This window comes from Carettochelys insculpta, chromosome 31 (genome assembly GCF_033958435.1).
Source record: "Carettochelys insculpta isolate YL-2023 chromosome 31, ASM3395843v1, whole genome shotgun sequence".
NCBI lineage: Eukaryota > Metazoa > Chordata > Testudines > Carettochelyidae > Carettochelys > Carettochelys insculpta.
Genome location: NC_134167.1, coordinates 11,054,404 through 11,080,278, shown reverse-complemented (window position 1 = coordinate 11,080,278; position 25,875 = coordinate 11,054,404). Strand labels below are relative to the sequence as shown.

Genomic DNA, 25,875 nt, shown 5'->3' with positions numbered 1-25,875 from the left:
CCACGGGGGGCAGGGTGGGAGGAGGACCTGGTGCTGGGCCTCAGAAGGGGCGGGGCTAAAAGTGGAAGGGGTGGGGCCTAGAGTAGTCAGCCCTCAGCACCGCCCACACTGTAGCACTGGGCCACACCCACCTCCACTGCCCCTTTGCTGCCCTTGTTAGGGGGATTTGGTCACAGTAGCTCTTGTCCCTGCTCCAGCTGCGTCAGTCTAGGTGGAGAGGAAGGCCGGAATGGCCTGAACACCTCCACGCCAGTGTAGCAGCTGTGAGAGTAGATTGGGCCCAGCAGTGACAGTGTGCAGAATTTTGGTCCTTTAGCTGAGGATTCATGTGGGTGGCCATGCCCGTTTGATAGCACTGTGCTGAGCCAATCCTCAGATCTGCCCTTCCGTGAGGCACATATGCAAAAGAGCTCGGCTCTGCTGCAGGGCAAGGGGAAGGGTGACTCCTACCTCAGCTGTCTGCCACGCAGTAACCCCTTTCGTGGGCACTGGTATCCTGCAAAGAGTCATCCCAGGCCCACATCCTGCCTCCCTTCTTTTCAACCCTCCCAGACCAACCCTGCCTCAAAGTGGCTGCATTTCTCAGCATGTCTGCCAGCTTCTTCCATGCTTTGTTGAAAAGCCAGGGCAGCCTTCAAGCACCGAAAGCCCTTAGGCTTAAATTCAAAGGCTCTTTCTTCTACGCAGGTATCTGACTTCCACCTGACAATGAAATGCAGCCTTTGGAAGCTCTGATCGACAACATGAGGTATGTTAAATGGAAGCTAGTGGGGTGAGTTATTGGACCAAACTGGCTTCTCCACCTAAGTAGCATTGTGCATCTGGGCTGCTGCCTTCAGCGCTAGGCTAATGATGCGACACAGGGAGGTTTGCAGGATAGGGAAAGGTAGGGGCTTTCAGTAACACGGCCCAGGGACTAGTGGACTGGACAGGGATGCAGGCGAGTTGTAGCTTTGCCTCTTACTTGCTGGGTGACCTTGGGTCACTCACGTCCCTGCCCTGCACCTCAGTTTCCCTAAAAATGAAGATAATGATCCTTTGCAGCCACAGGATTCATTACTATCACCAGAGTGAGCAGAAAAGCTTTGCTCAAGTGACTGCTGCGGTCTTGTACCTCGTATAGAAGGTAGCAGCCACTCCTGTAAGGATCTCAAAGCACCTTCCACACATTAAGTAACACACAGGAAAGGAAGTCAGGGATCAAACAGAGCAGGGATTGTCCCTGTTAGCTTTGGGGATAGGGGGTTTATTCTCAAGCCAGTGAGAGTCCCACCTAATAGAGAAGTAACAGAGAGGAAGCCATGCTAGTTTATACACTATCAAAACAAAAAGCAGTCAAGTAGCATTTTAAAGACTAGCAAAATAATTTATTAGGTGAGCTTTCGTGGGACAGACCTCACTTCTTCAGACCATAGCCAGACCAGAACAGACTCAATACTGGGAACTTTGAGTCACTATAGGGGCTCGTCTGCATACTTGGCTCAATCTAATTCTTGTCTTCCCACCCCTCCCCTCTCTGATTTGCTCACCTTGATTATCTTTTTCTGATTTGTCCTCCTTGCTTACTGTTTTTGGTTCTCTGTGTCTTAAATATTGAGTCTGTTCTGGTCTGGCTATGGTCTGAAGAAGTGGGTCTGTCCCACGAAAGCTCACCTAATAAACTATATTTTGCTAGTCTTTAAAGTGCTACTTGACTGCTTTTTGTTCTAATAGAGAAGGAGCTTTTTTCCCACCAATCCTAATCTACTCAGAGGCAAAGGCTAAATCACAAATGTTTGGCAGCACATTGCAGATCCAGCGTAATATGCAACGAGGACTGCTATTGTTTGTTTGAGCACTGACAATAGGCTTAGTCCCTGTGCAATACACACAATGAAATCTTCTCTTGGAGCAGGGTTTGCAAATAAAGCCTTGATCTTGAAATCAGAGCGGCCAGCTTGAGTTCCAAAGGATGTCATATGGGGGAGGAGGTGTAGCAACATAACCCGAGCTAGGAGAATATGGATTTGTTGCCCTCTAGTGGCTGTCCTCAAAGATACTTCACTTGTCCATAGAGCTGATGAAACTGTAAGCAAAATGACTACTGCCTGGAAAAACTGGCTACGGCTTGTCTGTCTTATGGCCAGTGTTCCCAGTAAGCTGAGCACTTGGGTGTGTGCCCGGGGAGAGTCAAATGCTGCTCAGCTGATTAGGAGAGAGCCCACAGCCGGCAGCATGTGTTTCTATTGGTGGTGCACATCCGCACAGGCCTTAGTGCACATAACAAAATTTATTATGCACAGGGATGGAAAAAAATTAGAGGGGAGCAGTGCTTTTGACTATGGGAAAATTGGAAAATGTTCCCCCTTCCTCCTCTCCCCTGTTCCCTTGAAAAGGAGGAATTGATTTCCCCACAGCAATTGCCTGGTTTTCAACAGCAGACAAATGTCAACCAAATTACACTGTCAGTTTGCTCAAGAAGCCCTTTTTAACTGAGGAGGCAGTACTTCGGAGGAGAAAGGGTGCCCAGCTACTGCATTGGTATGCACCCTTTTCCCCAGTGGGTTCCTGTACCATGTAATAATGTCTAGCACCTTATGTAATACTTTTCAGTAGTGAATCACAGAGCTCCAGGTTCATGAAGCTACTTGGACGGCACAGTGCCTAAGTCCGGTCACCAGTCTTATCCCCTGAGCTGTGTGGATCTAGCCTAAAGTGACTTGTTCAGCTTCATCCCCACAAAACCTTCATCTCCTGTGTCCTCGTTCACTTGGCCAGGCTGCAGGCATTTCAGGTGAGGGGGGTGGGGGTGTTTCACAATCAAACCTACCGGCGGTCCACTAAGTTGAGCCTCTTTGTTGTTAGAGATTGATCTTGCACTGTTGATGTTTAATGGAAGTTTTCTCATTGCCTTGAGAACAGGCACGAGGCCCTGAACTGATTAATGCAACAGAAACTAGAGTCGCCCATGACCTAGAGGAACACCATTCTTCTCAGTCTCCGAGGGCTTCAGGACCTTGGGCTGACCAAGTCACTATGCATTGAAAGCAAACAGGACTGAGGGTGCTTCCATGCCAGAATACTGTCTAGCCCACCACCGAGACCATTCACTGGAGTGGGAAGAGACAACAGGTCCAACCCTCAGTCAGCAGAGGAATTGGAACTAGCACCAGCCCCATTCTCGGCAAGCAACCAAACCACTAGACTGCAGAGTGATGCACAACCCAGGCTGTGGCTGACTAATTACGTAGCAACCATGGAACAGCCTTGAGAGGAACCACCCATGAAGCCCCCACAGCAGCACACCACCTAGCTCAGCATGGAGGCTGCTGAGTGTGAAGAGCTCAGCATGCAAATTGCTGCTCATCCAGGAGGATGAGGCTTCTCCAGCACACTCACAAACCACTGCACTACAGAGGGTGCAGGGAGTAAAACAGAAGAGTTTCAGTAAGGGCAGGGGAGCCCAGCTGCGCTTCAGAAAAACCTCTCAGTTCAGCAGCGTGGCGCATTTGTGTGAAAGGGAAGTGAGGTCCCATCTCAGCAAGTTGACACAGCTGGATTACAGCCAGCTTTCCACTCTGGCACTCAACCAACTGCTATTTTCTGAAGGTGGCACTACCGCAAAAAGCTGCAAAGCCTGCCCCATCCTTGCTTGGCCCTTACTTCACTAATGGGCTCATACTAGAGAGCATGCCCGGACCTAGTCAAACCCCCTTCTCCACAGGCAGCATGGGAACATCGAACCAGCGTCTACTACAGCCTTCAGATGCGCCCTAGCCCGTGGGCTAACAGCCATGCCTGAGGCCTTTTCTCTGCTCCCCCAGATGAGAGGTGGTGGAATCCAGATCAAAGCCAAGGTGAGTGCCCACACCACCATCTTAGGGAGGGCTTCTTGAGTCTCAGGCTTGCTTTGGCCCATGCAATATTCAGTTAAAGTGGAACAGCGGCAAGAGGCAGACAACTTCCCCTTTCCCCCAGCACAATTCTCAAGCAGCTGGGGGGAAGTGAACCTCAACCTCCTACTGCCATTGAGTCTTCCCTGTTTTAGCTTGAATTTGATCCTGCACTCTTGAGGTGGCTGATTGGGAAGCATGTTATTCAGATTTACAGGAGGGGTCTGATGCACAGGCTACTGATGGCTGTGGGAAGACTCAGCCATCAACAGCCTTTGGCTTAGATTGAGCAAGCAGTGCGTTGCTTTGTGCTGCTTCTGCACTTTGGAGCAAGGCTTAAGATCTCTCCTACAGCTAGGTTTGCCCTCCCCCATCCCAGGCCTGGCTGGCTAACAGTACTGAAAGGCCAGAAAAAGAACAGACAATGGGGACATAAGTTAAGGGCTTTAAAATTGCCATCCTCCTGCCACAAGAGGTTGAAATGAAAAAGCTGTGCCGTCTTCCAGTGTGCTTTATTTAAAAAAAATATTTTAATGCATGGCATGGAACCCAACGCTGCCACTATGGGTCTTGTAGTAACACCAGGTTCTAACTCACTGCAGAATATACTGTCTTCTCCCACCTGTGAGCTGTAGATACATCTATTTTCAAGGGCAAAGGGATAGAACCATCACCCACAGTTCGAATGCACCGTGATGAATGGGAATGCAGAGGTGTATTTGGCGTACAGCACAGGTTGAGTGAAAAGTATACATAAAGCAGCATCAAAATATGCTATTCATGGAGCAGGTGAGATGTCTGTCCCGCAGCTAACTGGAAATCAGAAAGCATCAGACTTACGGAGCCTCGTACAAGTTCAATGCTAATAGCACCCCCAGCAGAGAAACTGCGGAGCAGAGCTGTGCAAACTTAGGGGGAGAGGGCCTGTGTGTACAGTCAAGGAAAGGTGATAGTGGTGAGCGGAGTTAGCTCCAGGGTCTGTTCGAGGGAAGGACGATGCTCCTGGTATTCGGTGGTGTGGCCATTCCTGTGGTGGCCATATTCAAACTTGATCCTCAGCTCGCCGATCCTAGACTGAGGTAAGATATCTGGTATCCACTCGATAGTGAATGGTGTCGGTTCCTTCTGATCAGGTGATGTGTTGCCTGGGGGTAAATGAAGCCAGAGGAAATAGCATTTTAGCCATAATCGCTCTAGTTATGGGTTAGACAATAACAGATGGCATCCAATGACCTCCTACAGAGGTCTGGTTAAATCTAGGCTGATAATTAAGGATGAGTATCTATGAGCAGAGCCAGTCACTTAGATATCCAAGTACCCAATCTGAGGCCCCAACCAAATTGCCCAAATGGCATTAATTGGGTGCTAATAATGAAGCCTGCTTACAAAATAAGCCCCACAAGCACTGTCTCCAAGTGGAGTGCCTTACCACTTCTGCCCCAGAATTAAACAATGCCCTGCCCCTTTGGGAGGAGAACCCTTGCTTTCATCCGTCAGTTGCTCTGTCTGTTTAGACTGTATACTTTTGGGGTAGAGTCATCTCCATTTCTGATTGTACAGCACCAAGCAGTGTGGCCTCTAGGAAATACTGTGCTATAAAACCATCCCCATTTTGCAGCTAAAGGGTTTTTGCTGAGGTTTCAACAAACAGTGACAGAAGATGCAGAACTGCCTGTAGTTGGCACGTGAGTTCATCCCATGGCTTTACAAAGAAGACAGAGCATGACCATCCCTGTCTAGAGATGGAGGTGAGGCCACTTGCTCAGATAGACAGGGTGAAGTTCATCAGCACGAGGCCCATACGCTGGTGGAACTAAGTGATAGGTGGATCTTGTGCCAACTTCTGCACAGATGTGAATTTTACCCACAGCCAGGGGTATAGGTGGAAAATTGCCCTCTGAAACATCTTGCCCTGATTACTGGTGGGAGACAGGCTACTGGGCTAGCTGGACAACTGGTCTGGCCCCCTTTGGCCAGAAATAAGGATCCGTTCCACATACGTGAACCTGTGTGTCCGGGCCTGCTCTCTGTGCTCAGACACTGGATGACAGTTCTCTTGTCTCACACACGACTGGTCAAGAGGAAACAGCTGCTTGGGCTGATTTCACACTTCTTTCCTCTGTTATAAACTTACCAACTTTGAGGAAGGTTTTGAGTTCCAAGGGCCGGATAACTGGCTGCTTTTCCAGGCGCCCATAGGTCTCTGCGATGCTCTCCACCTCAACCTTGGGGCACTTAAACAGCTCGTAGGTCCCATCCCGGTTCTGGATGAAGCTGCGTGTGATTTCTAAGGGCATCTTGCAAGAGGAGTCAAGCACAAAGGATCAGCAAAGGGCTTTGGTGGCTGTCAACCATCACCAAGCTGTACCATAGCTTGTAGGCTCTCAGTAACAAGGCACAGCTGGGGCCTACAGTCTCAGCTTCACACACACCCGCCAATAACCTCTTCAGAGCTAGAAAGGGGCGAGTGGGGACTAAGTCCACCTGAGCATCCAGTCTCTGCCCACGCACAGAATCCCAGGCTAGGGCTGGAAGGGACCTCAGGAGGTCATCGGGTCCAACGCCCTAGCTCAAAGCAGGACTAATCCCAACTAATCATCCCAGCCAGATGCTTTGTCAAACCAGAACTTAAAAACCTCCAGAGGTGGAGATTCTACCACCTCCCTAGATAACGTATTCCAGTGCTTCACCATCCTCCTGCTGAAATAGTTTTTCCTAACATCCAGCCTCGATCTCTTCTACTGCAACTTGAGACAACTGCTTCTTGTTCTGCATTTGCCACCACTGAACAGCCTCTTTCCAATCCTCTTTAGCACCCCCTGCTTCAGGATGGTGAAGGCTGCTATCAAATACCCCCTCACTCTCCTGCAAACTAAATAAGCTCAGATCCCTCCGCTTCTTCTCATAGGTTATGTGCTCCAGCCCCCTCATCAGTTTCATTGCCCTCTGATTGACTTTCCAATTTGGCCACACCCCTTCTATAGTGAGGCCCCCCACAACTGGACACAGTACTCTAGCTATGACCCACCAGTTGCCAAAAAAGGCCTATAATCAGTTCCCTTGCTCTGCTGGAAATGCTCCTAATAATGCAGCCCAATATGGCATTGACCTTCTTGCTTACAAGAGCTCAGTATTGACTTCTATTCAGCTTCCCATTCACTGTAATCGCCAGTTCCTTTTCTGCAGCACTGCTGCTTAGCTAGTCAGTCCCCAGCCTGGTCCAGTGCTGGGGATTCTGCCATCCAAAGTACAGGGCTCTGTACTTACCCATGTCCAGTGATTCAGCAAAAAAGAGAGGAACACCCCACACCAAAGCCCTTACTTCCATTCCACTAAGAGCAGTGACTGCAGACAGTCCAGCTCAGACTCACTCGGTCCTGGAGCACCTGCGGGCCCTAATTCTGCAAACCCTATGGGCTAATCCAGGGGTGAGCAAAATGGGGGGGTGGGATGATATTTCATAAGGGGGGGCAGCGGCCTGAGTGGCTGTCAGGCTCACCCCTTTCATTTAAAACCTTGAAATATTACTGTTTTATGGATGTGTATTCATACTTACAGAGGGCTTGATAAAGTTTTTACATTCTACGGGTCTGTTTTCTTACACACGATGAAAGATTCTCTCCCCCTCCCCCATACGAATGTTACTGAAATTTCCATCAGTTTGGATTACATTAGACAGGCTGGGAGGCGCCTGCTAATTGCAGGGGTGAAAACTGGGGCCCAGCATAACAAATTTACTCATCCCCAGCTAATCTACACTAAAGGCTTTGCCAGTATAACCAAGCTAGCAGCGCCCCCTGCTGGAGATCCTGGTCTTTTGCGGGTATATTTAAGTCACCTCTCCTCCCCGAACGACAAGCAATGGGGGCAAAAAGACACTTGCAGGTATACACTGAGTCTACACAAGAGGTTTTCAGGCTGCTACAGGACACAGCCATGCCAACAAAATGTGATTGCACAGACCCGGCCAAATAGAGGTGAGCAGCCCTATTGTGCCATTACTCATTACAGGAGCAGTCATGTAGCACTTCAAAGACTAACAAAATAATTTATTAGGTGATGAACTTTGGTGGGGGCAGACCCACTTCCTCAGATCTGGAGGTATCAGTACCCACTAAAGCTTGTGAACTAATAAATTATGTTTTTAGTTTTAAAGTGCTACAGGGCTGCTGGTTTGTTTTGTTAGAATACAGACTAACCCGGCTACCTTTCTGCTATCAGTATAGCACTGTTCCCATACAGGTGTTCCATGGAACTGTGGGGTTCCGTGAAGTGAAAATAAGAGTTCTGCGAGAAAATTCCATTACTCCTCTGCAGCTCCCTGCCCTGCCGCCACTGAAACAGCAGAACTAAAATGAATCGGTTTAATGGCCAGCACGGCCACAGGGTTGAGGGCGAACTGGGTCAAATGAGGACACAGAGCCCAATTATGGGGTCGCTGAAAGTTCCCTGGGGTTGAAATTGAGGCCAGAGAGTTCAAAAGAGGTCACAGAGAGCAAGTCAGTTTGGGCCTCACTCTAAGGGAAAGGTGAAGGATTGAGGGCGAATTGGGACAAATGAGGACATAGCGACCAATTATGGGGTCACTGAAACTGCACAGGGGTTCCGTGTGAGGCCAGAGTGTTCGCGCAATGTAACGGAGAACAAGGTTTCTGGACTTTTGGAGAGAGACAAATTGTGATCGGTTGGAATGGAGAGGGGAAAATGAGGAGACGGAGACCAATTAGGGGGTCACTGAAAGTTCATAGGGGTTCCATATGGGGCCAGAGAGTTCAAATATGGTGCGAGAAAGCAAGGAGCGAGTCTTGTAGGGCCTCGCTTTTAGTTAAAAGTGTAGGAAGCTTCAACCAGAATGGGGTGAAAAGAGGAGACAGAGACCAACTCTGGGGTCACTGAAAGTTCCCAGAGGTTCAATTTGAGGCCAGAGAGCAGGGAGCAAGTCTGTTCCCTGTTAATTAGCTATGGTTTGGGCAAACAAGGAGGCCTTGCTTCTTCTGTGGGGCGCGGGCTTGGCCACACGTCTGGGTCTAATTCTTCAGCCCAAGGCGGGTGTGGGCGCGCTGTTTTTGGTGTCGATGGCGGGCCATGTGAGCTTGCCTGCCAGGTTGAGGTTAGTCGAGTGGCTTGTGTGTTTGCCCCATCTCTCAGGAGCCAGGGGTTCTAGTCCTGTCCCCTCCTTAAAAAGGAGGGATTGCATCTTGGCTCACTTCCGTCTCAAGCGAAGGCTGCGTGAGTTGGGTCAGGCTCCCGGCGCGGGCTCTGAGGTTGGCCAGTCGTCAGGCTATGCCCTTTGTACTGGAGAGAGACGCTGCTTTGAATCTTCCTGCCTGCGTTGCCAGTGTCTTTTTCCCGTGGAAGCTGTTCGACTGGCGATAAATAGGCCTGGGGCTGGCCCCCTTGCTAGCTCCACTCTCTAGTCCAGTGGTTCGGGTACTCGCCTGGGTTGTGGGAGATCCTGGTTCAAGCCCCCCAGCTGCCTGTTCAGCGCCGGGGCTTGCACTAGGATCCCCTGCCTCCTAGGCGACTGGCCTTTGTGGGGGGCCATCCTTGTCTGAGCCCCCTCTCTTTCCCCAGAAGCCATTGTCTTCTTGGGAAAGGGAGGGGGTTTGGACAAGGATCGCTCCCCAGACTCTCTCCCAGGAGGTGGCCACCCCAGTTCACACCCCTCAAAAGAGCAGGGGAGTGCCCTGGGGTAGGCTGCAGCCTGGGCTTGTATCCCAATCACGGTGGACTAGAGAGAGGGGCTTTTACTGCTCAGCAGCAAAACTTCTTTACGAAAAAGCAACAAGAGGCCTTGTGAACAGCCAACCCATCAGCAACGCAGGGCTGGTTTCCACCCCTCAGGGACACCCAGCAGGCAGAGCAGGGACTTGAACCAGGGGCCCTCAGATCCTTAGGAAAGACCCTCAGCCCCTACTCCACACAGGGCACTGAGAGCAGCCTCTGCTCCAGTTAATATGTAGTGGAAGTGGAGCCCTTGAGCGCTGAGAAAACAGAGCACCGCTTGACACTCACCGAGCAGAAAGGAGACTGGAACCAGCACCGCACTGGCTCCAGGCCATAAGCCAAAGCCACAGCCCTAGAGCAGAAGTCACGTGCGTCTCACAACCCACTTCTCCCTTCCTACTTGCTGAAAGCGGCTCCTCTTGGACAGAAGGAGTCTCTGCCTCTGACTTTCCCTGCCACCCAGCCCTTGGGGCATCCAGTCGAGAGAGAAGTGACCCAGGATCAATTCCCTCCGCTTTGAGAAAAAAGGGGATTTGAACCCTTGACTTCTAGCAGACAAGGCAGAGCTTGAGCCACTCAACCAGCCTTGACTTGGCGGGGGAGCCCACGGGAAGGGAAAGTGGTTCTCCGGCAACAGCGAAAACAGACAGCACGCAGCCACCCGGGGCTGCCTCCACGCCCCGCGTTTAGGCCGTTCACCTGAGAGACAGGCCAGAAGGGCTCAAATCCCACCCCGGCAAGGGGTTTTGAACCCTCAGCTCTCACCCACTCCCACAACTCAACTCCAGGGGGCTGCTTGGGCAGCAAAAAGCAAGCGAGCGCAGCAGCTTCTTGAGCTCTCGAGAAGCCCCCACCATCCAAAGCCCTCTAGCACCGCGTGCCTTTCGCCGCAGGGAAAGGGCCACGCTGGCGCTCGCCTGACGTGGAGGAGGAAGGAGTCGAACTCGCAGCGGCCACCTTCCAAACAACTGGCCAAACCACCCAACTACTCGAGGCTTGGTGGGGCAGGGGCTGGGGGGCAGTGACCCAGTGACCGTTGGTTGTTGACGGGCGTTGAGCCTCCCTGGGCTGGCCGTTACTTCAGAATCAGGGCTAAGGCCTTTGCGATCGCACAGAGCCAGTCAAATCCCTGCTCTGGAGCTCAGGGAAAGGCAGCTGAACCGGCCTCTTCTCTTGACGGGTACCCACCTCTGCGTGGGCGCTCTGCCTAGGAATCCCGCAGGCGAGTGAGCCGCCTACCGAGACGGTTTATTGTCAGCCTCCGAGGGACCTGTGAGATGCCCCTCACGCGAATCAGCCGAGGGAGAGGTGGTAGCGGGGTCGTAGTTGGGTGGTTTGGCCAGTTGCTTAGCAGGTGGCCGCTGCGAGTTCGACTCCTTCCTCTTCCACTTCAGGCGAGCGCCAGCGTGGCCCTTTCCCTGTGGCGAAAGGCACGCGGTGCTGGAGGGCTTTGGATGGTGGGGGCTTCTCGAGAGCTCAAGAAGCTGCTGCGCTCGCTTGCTTTTTGCTGCCCAAGCAGCCCCCTGGAGTTGAGTTGTGGGAGTGGGTGAGAGCTGAGGGTTCAAAACCCCTTGCCGGGGTGGGATTTGAGCCCTTCTGGCCTGTCTCTCAGGTGAACGGCCTAAACGCGGGGCGTGGAGGCAGCCCCGGGTGGCTGCGTGCTGTCTGTTTTCGCTGTTGCCGGAGAACCACTTTCCCTTCCCGTGGGCTCCCCCGCCAAGTCAAGGCTGGTTGAGTGGCTCAAGCTCTGCCTTGTCTCCTAGAAGTCAAGGGTTCAAATCCCCTCTTTTCTCAAAGCGGAGGGAATTGATCCTGGGTCACTTCTCTCTCGACTGGATGCCCCAAGGGCTGGGTGGCAGGGAAAGTCAGAGGCAGAGACTCCTTCTGTCCAAGAGGAGCCGCTTTCAGCAAGTAGGAAGGGAGAAGTGGGTTGTGAGACGCACGTGACTTCTGCTCTAGGGCTGTGGCTCTGGCTTATGGCCTGGAGCCAGTGTGGTGCTGGTTCAAGTCTCCTTTCTGCTCGGTGAGTGTCAAGCAGTGCTCTGTTTTCTCAGCGCTCAAGGGCTCCACTTCCACTACATATTAACTGGAGCAGAGGCTGCTCTCAGTGCCCTGTGTGGAGTAGGGGCTGAGGGCCTTTCCTAAGGATCTGAGGGCCCCTGGTTCAAGTCCCTGCTCTGCCTGCTGGGTGTCCCTGAGGGGTGGGAAACCAGCCCTGCGTTGCTGATGGGTTGGCTGTTCACAAGGCCTCTTGTTGCTTTTTCGTAAAGAAGTTTTGCTGCTGAGCAGTAAAAGCCCCTCTCTCTAGTCCACCGTGATTGGGATACAAGCCCAGGCTGCAGCCTACCCCAGGGCACTCCCCTGCTCTTTTGAGGGGTGTGAACTGGGGTGGCCACCTCCTGGGAGAGAGTCTGGGGAGCGATCCGTGTCCAAACCCCCTCCCTTTCCCAAGAAGACAATGGCCTCTGGGGAAAGAGAGGGGGCTCAGACAAGGATGGCCCCCCACAAAGGCCAGTCGCCTAGGAGGCAGGGGATCCTAGTGCAAGCCCCGGCGCTGAACAGGCAGCTGGGGGGCTTGAACCAGGATCTCCCACAACCCAGGCGAGTACCCGAACCACTGGACTAGAGAGTGGAGTTAACAAGGGGGCCAGCCCCAGGCCTATTTATCGCCAGTCGAACAGCTTCCACGGGAAAAAGACACTGGCAACGCAGGCAGGAAGATTCAAAGCAGCGTCTCTCTCCAGTACAAAGGGCATAGCCTGACGACTGGCCAACCTCAGAGCCCGCGCCGGGAGCCTGACCCAACTCACGCGGCCTTCGCTTGAGACGGAAGTGAGCCAAGATGCACGGCCATCTACAGCACGGGGCGTGTGAGGGATCCGGCCATTAAACCTACTGAATTTAAAGTGCTACTTGACTGCTTTTTTGTTTTGTTAGTCTTTACTAGTAACAGAGAGGGAGCCATGCTAGTCTAGATACTAACAAAATAATTTATTAGGTGATGAGCTTTCGTGGGACAGAAGAAGTGGGTCTTTCTCACAAAAGCTCATCACCTAATAAATTATTTTGTTTGTTCATCTTTAAAGTGCTACTGGACTGTTCTTCTACTGAATTTAGTTTCATTATTTCAGTGGTGGCAGGGCAGGGAGCCACAGAGAGCCCCCCCTCACCTATACCACTACCTGAGTGGCCACAACCCTTGGTGGTTGTGGCTCACTCACCCCTGTGCATGGAACACCATGCCAGCCTTCCTTCTGCTGGGCATCCATGGGTGCCTGGCATAGGCTCCCCCGCCAGTGCCACAGATAGGGGCTGGTTTGGGGCTGAGGTGAGTTAATCCTAGGGACAGGAGGCAAGGTTGGGGCTGAGAGGGACTAAGTCTGGAGATGCGGGGGTGGGTTTGTGGAATGGGGGGGTAAAGCTCAGGGACGGGGAGGGCAGATTCGGGAGCTGAGGGCTGAGGCAGGTGTGATGGGGTTCTGGGGTCCCCCAAGCTCTGCACCCTGTCCGCAGGCCGGAGAGTCTCTCACTTAGCAGGAGAACAGCGGGTTTATTAGCCGACAGGACACAGCATTGTACAGAGGAGTCAGTGCAGCAGGCAGAGACAGCCAGTCCAATCCATGTTGGGGAGAGGAGGCCCCGAGGGGCCCCAGAGCCGGGCCTTTGTCTCTCTCTCCCTCAGCCCAGACTAACTGCTTCCCAACTCCCAGTTCCAATTCAAACCCCTTAGGCTCCACCTCCTCCTTTGTCTGCAGTACAAAGGTGTTACCTGGTCATTAGGGTTACCCTCAGCAGGAGCCCCACACCCTCTGTGAGCCACTCACATACACACAGGTATCTCCCACTCCATCACATCTCTCCCCCCTTCCAGACCGAACTGAGCGGGGTCACTCAACTGGTGACCTGGGGAAGTTCGGGGCTCTCCCCTTGTGACAGGGCATCGGCTGTACCCTCTGTTCTCCCCTCGATGTGCACCACCTCCACGTCATAATCCTGCTGGGGGAGGCTCCAAGTTAGGAGCTTGGTATTGGCCCTTTTCATGTGATGCAGCCGGGCAAGTCCCTTTAGTTCCCTTGGGTTGGTTGGTCTCGCTGCTTCGGCCCCGGTCCGTCAGCCACGTTTTCAAGTAGGGCAGGCAGAGCCCATACAGATGCTGCAGCACCAACAGATTAAACAGGTCTTTTGTGGTCTGGGTCCTGCCCCATCTGACCACCAGTTCATACAGCTGCTCCAGCCAATGTCTGGCATTTAGTTACAGTCCAGTAACAGAAGGTACAAATGCTTCCACCCTTGGCATTCAGCCAGACCACCCAAATGGTTGTGTGCCTCAGTTTCCCCTTCCATGCCACACAATAGGTTTGGAATGTTTCTTCTCATGTCAGAGGTTGCAAGACTAGTTACAGGGAACAATGGTGACATTTTAGAGTTACAGACTTTTTTAACATACAATTTATGCTTCTACATTAATGTCATTATGTTACATGGCTCTTCTCAAACATTTAGTGCATGGTACAATTCTACGGCTTTTGGTAGCAGCACCCCTTGGTTACAGCAGTTAGCGTGAGTAACAGAACAAACCCATTGCAACTGTATATTTACGTTGCTCTTTGGTAGACCACAACCTTTGTGCAACATTCTTGAGAATCTGGTATTTTGGGGATAAATGGCTGAGGCCTTTTTTAGCACCATTAAGTTTTGATCTTCTCCCTTGCCCCCTGGGGTGGAAATTTGATCTCTCTGGCTGTGCCCTCCCTTCTAACAAGAGCTGGGCCATTGATGATCTCAGGGAGATGGCCCCCTCCCAGCCAGCCTGGAAATTTGCAAACCAAACTGCTTTCTGAGAGCTGTTTTGTGAGTCCCAGACGCAGAATCCACATGAAGGAATCCCTGTTTATCCCTTACTGGCCCACCAGGCCCAAAGCTCCTTTGTCCTTCCACCTCCAACTACTGCCTCCCCATGGAATTAGAAGTGGAATCCAGTGTGAGAATATAAGTGTTTCCACCATCTGGAGATGGGGAATTGCTGGCGCTTTCCTGCATTCTACAGAGACTGACTGTGCAGCTGTTTTACTTGGTTTTTACAGGGCTGCTCACACTACCTGATAGTTTTCACTTTACTTGCATCAACTTCCAATTCCTGAGAAACCTTTACCCTGCCTGCTTTGGACCCTTCCAGAGCACAGCGAGTGGTTTCACACTCAGGCAGGTCCTGGCCATCAGGAGCTGAAACAAACTTCTCCCCAGGCAAAGGGCTGCTCCGGCTCTCACAGACAAGCACCTTTCCTGTTCACTCTCCTTCACCTCACTTCCATTTTCTGCAGTCCCCACAGACGGGTCAGGAAAAGTTTCAGGGAAATTCTTTTCCTTAAGAGGTCCCCCAAACAACAACTCACCCCTGTCTGGCTCCACAGGGGCACTGCTCCCTTGAGCCACAACCAGCTCCTGGGTTTCACCTACACCCAGGATCACTTCTGGCCCATTAGGCAGATTCCCATGTAATCCCCCTCCAGGCAGACAGCCAGTACCACCGGACAGAAGGTCAGGGTCCCTTTCCTTCCTTCTGCTACCAGCTCCTTTATCTTCATTAGTCAGCATAACTCCATTGCCCATCTGTTCTTGTGTCCTGGCGAGAGGATGACTCTGGTAGGACAGAGTCCTCTCACCCCCTCCCAGTAACACCTCAGCATCAGGCAAAGAACAAGTACCAGAATTGTCTGGTCTCTGGGATTCCCTGATGATACTAACTGGATCAGACCGAGTTAAAGCATCATCCCCCCTGAGAGACACAGAGGCAGGCCCACTTCCCATCTGGGCTTCAGCTGCCCTTAGATTCAGCTCTGGGATCTTGGCTCCATCTTGAGCCCCCACAGGCTCAGGCAAAGGATTCACTTCCCCAGAAGCAGAAGCACTTTTCTTGCACCAAGGACCAGTGTCCTTAGCAGGGATACCACTGTCCCATCCCGGAGCCATTCCCTCTGCTCCAGCCCCCATGGCTGGATTCAGAGACACACCTGGAATGCTCTTTTCTGGTGGATCCTTCTCCAGCCACCCCAGGGTGAGGAATCCTCCTCAGACAATGGGCTAGTTTCCTCATTGGCACCTTTTCCAAACGCAGGCTCTGCTCTTTTCCCAGGCTGCTGCTGCTGTTCAACACAGACAGACAATGGGAGACACTCTCTCCTTTGTCCCAGCCCCCCGGCTGGTTTCCACACACACACAGAAGGTGAAGCAGCTTCTCTCACAGACAACTTGCCATTCCCAGTGGATCAGCTGCTTTCCTGCACAGACACACAGGGACCTTCCTTGGCCCAGGCCTGGAAAACTCTTCGCAGGTCTGTCTTGGCCACTAGTAGATGATGGGCTGGAATCGCTTCTTCCCTCCTTGAGCTGTGGCAGGCCACTCGGTTCAGAGCTCCATGCAGTCCAGGGTTCCCTGCCCCGATTCGGGCTCACCTTTGCAGGATTTTCCTTCACCCTCAGCTCTGCCACTGCACATCCACGCTGCCTTGTCCAGCTCCTTTAATCTCGATTCGGTTTCCAGGTCCTGCCACTTCACAGCAGAGTTGCTCAGTGTGGTTGCAGGCTCTCAGGCTGATGCCCTCTGCACCCCACGATTCCTGGAAGAATCCCTTCAGTGTGCCAGGCTCCTTGCGGGTCACAAGCTCCCTGGGGTTAGGCCGTAGGCCCCTCTGCCCTCTGGGACCGACTCCAACAGACTCTTAGAGGAACCCCTTCTTCAGTGTGACACCCGCTCTCAAGGACCATGAGCACACTGTCTTGGGAAGAACTCATTCAGCGTCAGCCTCCTTGTGGGTCACTTGTTTTCTGGGGGTTGGGCCCTCAGCCCCTCCACCTTCTGGGACCGACTCCAACAGATTCCCAGGAGTAACCCCTGCTCGGGTGTGGCACCCCCTCTCGAGAACCACGACCGCAGTTGCTTGGGTTCGGCCGCAGGCCCCTCCGCCTTGGGGAGCTGCACCTCACTGCCCTTCAGCACACCTGGGTCTCGCAGGCCCCACTTCTTCCAGGGCCTCGGTCACTTACTGCTGGATGCTCCATCCTCAGGGTGCAGAACATCCCACTTCTGACACCAGTGTGATGGGGTTCTGGGGTCCGCCAAGCTCTGCACCCTGTCCGCAGACAGGAGAGTCTCTCACTTAGCAGGAGAACAGCGGGTTTATTAGCCGACAGGACACAGCATTGTACAGAGGAGTCAGTGCAGCAGGCAGAGACAGCCAGTCCAATCCATGTTGGGGAGAGGAGGCCCCGAGGGGCCCCCAGAGCCGGGCCTTTGTCTCTCTCTCCCTCAGCCCAGACTAACTGCTTCCCAACTCCCAGTTCCAATTCAAACCCCTTAGGCTCCACCTCCTCCTTTGTCTGCAGTACAAAGGTGTTACCTGGTCATTAGGGTTACCCTCAGCAGGAGCCCCACACCCTCTGTGAGCCACTCACATACACACAGGTATCTCCCACTCCATCACAGCAGGTAATGCCTGGAGATAAGGGGGAGGGGTTTGGGGGCCAAAGGGGGGTAGAGCCTGGGAATGGGGTTCTGCAAAATTATTTCGAGTTTGAAAGGGTTCCATGGCCAAATACACTTGGGAAACACTGCATTAGTGTGTCAGCCGGAGCAGTGTGCAGCACTGCCCTGTCTCCTCCCCAGCCTCCTGACCTAACAGCACAGGCACCGCACTTGGTCATCAAAGAGGAACTGAGAAAACATCCAGGCCTTACCTCAGGAGTGTCAAATATTTGCTTCACCTGCAGGATATTGGTAATGTGCCAGGTGTATTTGGAGAAGGTCCCCAAGGGCAGTGCGTCTTTCCGGACAAAAGCTGTGAACAGAAAGACCATATTACAGTGGTGGAAGCTGTAGGGCCACAGCTGATCTGTGTCTGATGGCAAAACACTTTGGTGGTGATGAGGTAGGATTTCTGCCAATTAAAGTTATTTGACATGAACATTTGTTTCAAATTTAAAAGTTGTTTACTTTGGGGTGATTAAATTTGGGCCAGGCAGATGTTTGATGAAATAAAACCCAAAGATTATCACTAATATTTTACTTTTCCACCACCCCTAGGCAAGGCAGCTGGGTTTGGTCCCCCAGCTCTGCTACTATCTCAGTATATGTCTCTGGCAAATTGCTTAACTTCTATGCATCCCATTTCATTCCCTCATAAAACAGGGATGGCAATGTTTACTGGCCATACCTCACAGGCATGTGCTGGGGTCTAGGGTTTCAAAGCAGGGAAATATAAGATGCAGGTAAACTTAACACAAACTTAACCCTGGCAGCCCTAAAAATAAAATATGAGAAAGGATCTGATGAACTGTAACAAATCTGGAAACCCGCCTGATTGCTCTACCACCATCCTGGACCACCTTTAGCTTTGACTAAGGGCTCCCAAGAGTTGTTCGTTTTGCTAAGACTGAACATCACCTCTGAAGTCAGAAACACCAACTATATCATCTGCCTTACTGGGACACAGAAGGAGAATGTAAGTGCAGTAAGACCTGAGTTTAGGAAACCAAGACACTGGGTTTTTAAAGCATCAGTAACCCCCAAAACTGGTCTGCTGTGGAGGAAAAAAGACTCGCACAAGTAGTTTCACTTTCATGTCTCAAAGCAGTTAGGCATGAAACATGCCTCAAAAAACACTTCTGAAAGTTAGGTGAATGTTATCACACCTAAGTGACAGGTAATGAACTTCACCATGGAGATTCAGGCAGCGCCCAGCTGATTAGCAGAGTGCCCACAGCCACATGCTGTCGGGCGCATGTGTTGCTATTGGTGGTGCACATCCGCACATGCTTCGGTGCACATAACAAAATTTATTCTGCCACTGAATGGAAAAAATTAGAGGGACCACCAGCAGCCACGAGTGACTTCTGCTCATTGCAGACCCGAGAAAAGTGACCTACATTCCATATCCTACCACCAATCCCCAGAGACTAGCCTAAAGATTGGTCCTTTAAGTTTCTCGGTAACCTGAATGAAGCCCTGCACACTGCAGCACGGTCAACATTACTCCACTGACCCCACCCATATCTTTTTATAGCTCACGCTCCCACTGCATGACCTAAAAGTACTCGACTGGACAGATGTTTTTGCATGGAAGCCACCAGAAATTTCTCACTGTTCAGACGGCCAAAGCTTTGCACCTATGCACCCATAAGAGCTGGTACCTGTGGTGGAATTAGGCAGCCGTTTCTTTGTGCTTCCTATGGAGATCCTCTGCTGCAGGGCATCAAAGAATGACTGAGGTATATGGAACACCAGTGGCTCTGGTTTGCCTGCATGATAAACCAAGAGGGACTTGGAAGAGGGAAAAAAGACGCAGTTTGATAGGAACCGGGCAGTACGGGACATGATATTAATAACTATTCGGGAGTGCTTCTCCAGAGACTGGGATTCACTGAGACAAGAGCTAATTAGTTTTATTTTCCCTTTAATGTCTTGGCAGATGTTACAAGCTAAACAGGATCAGTACTGCCTGGCTGTCCTCCACAGATGAGACTGGGTGCTGCAGGAAGGAATGTACCCTCTGCGTCAGTACCAAACCAGTGTCCCAGCACTGGCCAAATTCCTACTTACGCAATTACATTTTCCCTAATAAAATTAACCCTGAAGATTCAATGGACTATTGAGCTTTATGCTTCTTGCCCTAAATGGCTGTATAGCATGGTTGTGTGCTGTTAAGTAAGCTGGCATGTCCTCTTTCAGCAGAGGGTGAAACGATTCAGGGTACAGGGCAGATCTTCAGCTAATGCAGATCAGCATGCCCACTGATTTCTGTAACCAGAGTTTCCACAGAGAATCAGTGAAAGGGTCACACTCTACAATAAGGTTCCCTTTCCAAATGGTTTACAAAGAGTTCACACAAGGTCATTAGATGTAACAAACCATTAATCAATGGCTGTAGTGTCCAAAAAGTCACTTACAACCAACTACAATATCTTCCACTAATCTTCTACAATATCTACTAATGGGCTTCCGCACCTTTCTGTGCACCTTCCCCCTCCCACAATAGTGGTAGCATGCGTAAAACATCCTTGATTACCCCACGAACAAAGTGGAAACGGTAAAGGTTTTAAAGGACTCTGACACGTGAATGAAATGCACTATGCTGAAGTGATCTAGTTATCATTAGGGTTTACTGTAGCAGTGGCCTGACTAGCCAGAGCACATCCCCTGGAAATGGGCAGACTTCAAATAAGGTGCTAGGTTTAAAAACAAACAAACTAGAACTCTGACTGGTGGGACGAAGTTATTGAGCCAGCGTTTTCTTTAGTAAAAATTGCACCAAAGTGGTTTATTCAGCCCAGCGTATCCAGACCTTCTCAACAAGAGCAAATGTATTAAGTACCCCCAGACTTCTCTCACATACCCCTAGGGATATGCCTATGACCAGTTAAGAAACATGGTCCCAAGGTAATCTGAAGTCTTATAAAAAGTGCCATTCAACCCTTCCCCTTTACTGTATTCTTTTCTGGAGTCAGATTTGTTTTGCATACCACCAAGTTACACCTCACATAAATACCCACTTACAAAAACATGCAAAAATATCACAGAAAATGACTACTGAAATCTTGCTGCCTTCTACCATCTTATTATCAAATAAATTAATTGGAACAGAAATTTTGTACTTACATTTCAGCATAAGGCATATAAAGCAGTAGAAACAAGTCACTGTCTGAACGAGCTTTTAGATTGTACTGAATTTACTAGTGTTTTTTATGTAGCCTGTTATAAAACTAGGCAAATATCTAGATGAGTTGATATACCCCTTGGAAGACCCCGATGTATGCCCAAGGGTGCAAATACCTGTGGTTGAGAAACACTGATCTAGACCATCCTGGATAGAGGTCTTTCTAACCTGCTCTTAAATATCTCAGTGATGGAGATTCCACAGCCTCCCTATACCCAAGAATCAAGACTAAAAACACACAAACACACAACAATTGCAAGAAACACTGGCTCCACCCCACCACATGCACGTCTAATTTTGACCAAGGAGATATTTAAAACTGGTCACAACTTACACTATTTCACAGCTTTAAGAATGAAGTAGGAGCAAGGCAAGATTCTAGAGTCTCAAGAAGTGACGCCAAGACAACACTTACCATCAAACTGGTAATGCATGGTTTGATGGATCCGTTCGGTGACACTGGCCAGCCATTCTTGGAAAGACAAGGTCACCTGTGACTCATCCAGCAGCTGATTACTGGCTAAAAGAAAAGGAAATCCTTCATTACATACAACTACTCTCTTTAAACAGAGAGGATAAGCATTCTTCATTTCCCTGAGGCCGTTCCCAAAGGAAGCAATGAAAGGCCTGATTCATGTTGAATACACACCAGGAGCACTCCGTGTGCATGCATATATCCAAGTATATTTATCATCGCAGTTTCCCAAACATGTAGACTTCAAGCTCTTCACTTAATGCAAATCAGAAATATAAGCGGCAGAGTACAACACAGTACAACAGCAACATTTCTGCTGTGGTGAAGAAGACATTTTTTCCCACTGTTAACCTCATCTTCAGGGGGTTTACAGCTACAGTGAAGTACGTGTTGGGGTTTATTTGCTGAAAAATTGCATTTTGCAGAGTCCAAAACTATGTCTGAATTTGGTCTAAATTATGAACAGCTTTGGCTAGGGAAGAAAATGTACGAGTTGAAAGATTTTGTTTCAACAGTTTCATTTCAAGACTGCCTTTCAATTTTAAATTAGGTCAGCTTTGAAAAAAAACAAAACTTTATTAAAAAAAAAAAAAGATGAAAAATGCCAAAACAGAAAAAGAACAAATAACTCATTCAGGCTGACTCAAAGCAATGGACTTAAACTGCAGCAAGGGAGGTTTAGGCTGGACATTAGGAAAAACTTCCTGACTGTCAGGGTGGTTAAACAGTGGAATAAATTGCCTTGGGAGGTTGTGGAATCTCCATCACTGGAGATATTTAAGAACAGGTTAGACAGACATCTATCCAGGTTGGTCTAGACAGTGCTTGGTCCTGCGGTGAGGGCAGGGGACTGGACTCGATGACCCCTAAAAGCCTCTTCCAGTTCTAGTGTTCTAGGATTTTATGAAAACATTTTAGGTCAATTTGATGAAAAAAAAATTTACTTGGTTCAAAAATCAAACCAGGTTTTTTTTCCTTCTGATTTTTCTGTCAGCCTTCAACCTGAAAATATATTATTCACTCAGCTCTACTGTATGCATGAATATACTGTGAGTTGGTCGATACTAATACAGATACACTCCCTTGCAGGGGTGTCCTCTTTTTCATACAGTAACTTTAATTTAATTAATTTAATTTTAATTTATTTAATTTAATTTTCAATTGCTTTTAAGCAGAGAAAAGGAAAACTGATTTGTTCAGTCTTTAACGCTTTCCTCGAACAAGTAACAAGAAAAGAACACTAAGACAGTTCTAACAAACCACAGAAGGCAATCGTGAGTTTCAGGTGACCAAGAAAACTGCATAAATAGGGAAAGAAAATGCTGATTTTATAAAAGCTTTTTCCAAATACCATTAATGTCAATGGAAAATCTCTAACAGTTTTCCATGGGAATTGGATTGAGCCTTACATCCCCAAGTATCTATCACAATAAACAGAAATAACCCTAAATATATATAGAAATAAGCAATACTAAAGCGAGATGAAAATAAATAGTTCTACATTAGACATGTGTAAACAACCCAAGAAAGCCAGGAGTTGAGTGTTCTGGCGTTGGTGGAACTATACCGGTGTAACTTGGGAGTAAGGGAGAGAAGAGTCAGGCCCCCAGACTTTAGAAGAACAGAAGACAGAACCTGGCTTGTCTTTTTGTATAAATATTTGCTGTTGGGTGGGTGTAAAATGCTTCTATTCATTACTTTTGGCCGAGGATCATCACACACAGACATGCAGTTGGGAGATGAACCACAGTGGAGAGATCACAGTAAAAGCGGAAGTTGGGTTTCTGTTCCAGTTGGGCCAAACTGTTCAGTTTCATCTTAAACCACTTCAAATGTTTTATTTTTTATAAACACAACACTATCTCTTCCACAAACATTTTTTTTAAACTCCAGAGGACAAGGAACAAACCAAAGCAGCTACACAAGAGAAAGAGTCAGCACCTTCTTGCAGACAGATGCTGATATTCAGGTATCTAGCGTTGCCAGTGTATAAGAGGAATTACAGAAAAGCAGCACAGAACCAGAGCTCAGGAATACAGGGACTGATTAACGTCTCCCTCCACTGCGGCTTAGTCTACATTACTGTGGACCACTGATCTACGTTACGCAACTCCAGGTATGCGAATAATGAAACTGGCACATTTAGATCTACTTACTGTCGTGCCTTCAGTCTGGTGAGTCCGAGGGCAAACACTCTCCCATTGTCTCAGCCCATGCTTCTCATTCTGGTGGAGTACCAGAATCAACAGGAGAGCGCACATTGGTTGATTTATTGTATCTATAGTACGTGCGATAAATCGAGCCCCACTGGATCAATCAAAGCCCATTGATCTGGCGGGTAGTTGTAGACATATCCTGAAAACCTGAAGTTAATCCACTGACATAAATGGTGTTACACCGGCATAGGCATGAGGAAAATCAGGCCCATAATGTTTCTTTTACATGGCTGATGACAACTTGAGTCAAATCACCAGATGGTGTAAATATGCATGGTTCCACTGATTTCCATGGGGCTATCCGAAAGCACTACAGCAAAGGATCTGGCCCTTGGTTTGCAGCATTTTTCTTCCTCTCACCCATTATGTATTTCTGCTGCTCCTATGGCTGAAAGAGACTGCAGATACGAAACTTACCTTGCCTTTTTAGTGAAGAGGCAACAGTTGGCTTTTTCAGTCCACTTTTCCTCAGACTGCTGTTGGCTGGATCTTGAGCCAGGAGCAGGCTATTTCCTTGTGTACCTTAGATGCAGTTGAAAAGAGCTTTAGTTTCCACTCATTAGCGACACCATCTGCAGAGCTGAAACAGTAGCTTCTGACAGTCAAGTGTCACCACTGAGATCCTCTTGCACTGGATGGAATTGACAAGGTGCATTCCACCTTTATCAATCAGCACACTAAGTGCACACAGAAACGAGGCAGAGGCAACATTTAGTTTCATAAAATCCCATAAAAATCATAGGCTGGTTCGAAATTTCAAATGGTCATCTAGATCAACAATGATCTGATCCAACCTGCAAACACCCCCTGAAACCCGTATTAAAGAACTGAAATGCTCACTTACTAGAGGCTTCATCCTTTTTCCTCTTTTTTGGCTTGGAAGCAGTGGGCTCTCCAGCCTGGACAGCGGGTTCAGGCTGGCAAACTAACTGGGGCACTATGATCCCTTTGAGACCTAGAAAAAGCAACCCTCAAGTCTTTATAACTCAACAATTATCATTAGGCACAAAGTTAATGAAACAGCCTGGGTCTGATCCTGCAAACATGTAAGCCCCTGCTTAAATTACACACAAATTTACAAATGAAACTCAGTAATGTGTGATGTTATTCACGTGAAAGTGCAAGATCTAACCTTAGGCTATACTAGACCAAGAAAGGCGACCGCAGATACGCAATTCTAGCTATACCAACTGCGTATGTGCTCAGCTAATTTGTCTGTCTATACAGGGGGAGGTCAAAGGGAAAGTTTCTCCCTTCGACCTCCCTTACTCCTCGCAAGACTGTGATCCCTGAGAGCTCAGTTTTGCACGTCCACACTAGATGCAGAAAATCAAACCCTGGAAGATGGACCCTGAGCAGTTCGATCTTCTGTAGTATTGTAAATATAGACCAGGGTCCGTATTTTCAAACATTTGCAGCTGTGTTCATTTCTAACCATTGCTACCCCTCCATGTTAACAAGGGGCCTGTTTCTGTAAATCCTTACTCACATGAGTAATCCCTGACCACACAAGTAAGGATCGTGGACTGTCAACAAGCTACATACTTTATGTTACAGGTGTGAAAAAAAAAATCTCATCTTTTACAATGAGAAAAGAGCTTATTTCCTACATGCGCACAACTCTCAGGATTAAAACAACTTTGGTCAGCCCTAAACAGAATTATTTGACAAGCTGAAAGTGAAAACAGGGTGAGGGATGATGGGGAAAGGGTCATAACTAAAAGCATTTTGTCATTTTAACAGTAACACTTGCTATTAGGGAAATGTGAGGATATGAAAAGTGGGGAGGGGGCAGGACAAATCAAAAGGAATACAGACATGGATAAGATCTCAGTGTAAGCTTGGGCAGTATTTCTTGTAAGCTGAGCACTTGGGCAGAGATTCAGGTGTCACCCAGGTGACAGCAGAGCATCCACAGCCACCCATAATGGGCAGCATGTATTTATCTTTGTAGTGCACATCCAAATGTGCCTTTGTACATGTACCAACATTTATTCTGCCCATCACTGGAAAAAATTAGACGGAACCCTGAGCTTGGGTCTGCATTCCTTGTGCGTACCAAGCTTTTTTGCTTCAATATTAGTGATCCTAACTGATATCAAACAGCTCTGTATGGCTGTTACAACCGCTATGGTACTAAAAGAAAGATTTATTCCCACAGTCGCCAGAGGTTTAACCTGAGTTTGGATTTTAGCAAGTGTGGCCAACCGTATTTTGAAAATCAGCAAAGCCGTGGTGCAAGCATAGACAGTTCCTATTCAAGTCAGAGTCGTGCCTGTTTATATTGGGAATAAATCTTTCTGTTAGTTAGGATCACTAATATTGGACTAATATCACTAATATTAGTGGACTGTTGTATCTTAACACACAGCTACTACAGGCCCAAATCCACCTCCCTACTCAAAAATCCTCATTGGTCTTGTGTACTCTTTACTCCTGAAAAGAGAGATGCTCCCACCCCATTTAGGTATCCCCACAAGAAAGTGGTATCTACCTCCCCCTCTTGGGTGCTTGGTTTTCTTCCAGGTAGGGCACACAGCCAGAAGGAAGCCAGCCAGCAATAATCAGCTGTGTTACTGCCTGACTCAGTATTCCCAATCCAGACCACCTATGCAAGGTTTCTACTTCCTCCCGTAAAGTGTTACTTACATGGGGATGTGGTGAACAATCAAGGCTGAAGGGTGGGGACTGGGATATCTCTGCTATAGTTCTGATCTGCTCACACTACCTGGGGTTTCTGAGCCAGAGACAGAAATGCTCTGCAGCAGGCATGGTGTAGCAATCATGTGATGGGGAGCCAACAGCAGGGTTCAGGGAATCCATCCTCGTTGTACACCAAGGATAGGCACCCAGGGATGGTGAGTGGGCCGCACAAG

General features: G+C 49.2%; 1 protein-coding gene across 5 annotated transcripts in view; it reads right to left on the bottom strand.

Annotated features, from left to right (window-relative positions):
* Positions 1 to 4,373: 4,373 nt before the first annotated feature.
* Positions 4,374 to 25,875, bottom strand: part of C31H2orf42 (chromosome 31 C2orf42 homolog) — a 28,755-nt gene continuing 7,253 nt past the window's right edge. For 3 of the 5 annotated variants that reach the window (XM_074981673.1, XM_074981670.1, XM_074981671.1), the window contains 7 exons: positions 23,844 to 23,954; positions 23,417 to 23,521; positions 20,724 to 20,828; positions 18,786 to 18,893; positions 17,334 to 17,434; positions 6,007 to 6,169; positions 4,374 to 5,017 (listed from right to left, as the gene is read on the bottom strand). In XM_074981673.1, coding sequence (XP_074837774.1) covers positions 4,809 to 5,017; positions 6,007 to 6,169; positions 17,334 to 17,434; positions 18,786 to 18,893; positions 20,724 to 20,828; positions 23,417 to 23,521; positions 23,844 to 23,954 — 902 coding nt within the window. In that variant the 3' untranslated portion in view covers positions 4,374 to 4,808. Of the gene's footprint in view, positions 5,018 to 6,006; positions 6,170 to 13,043; positions 13,993 to 17,333; positions 17,435 to 18,785; positions 18,894 to 20,723; positions 20,829 to 23,416; positions 23,522 to 23,843; positions 23,955 to 25,875 lie in introns of those variants that run through there. The other 2 variants (XM_074981672.1, XM_074981674.1) reach the window with 2 other exon arrangements.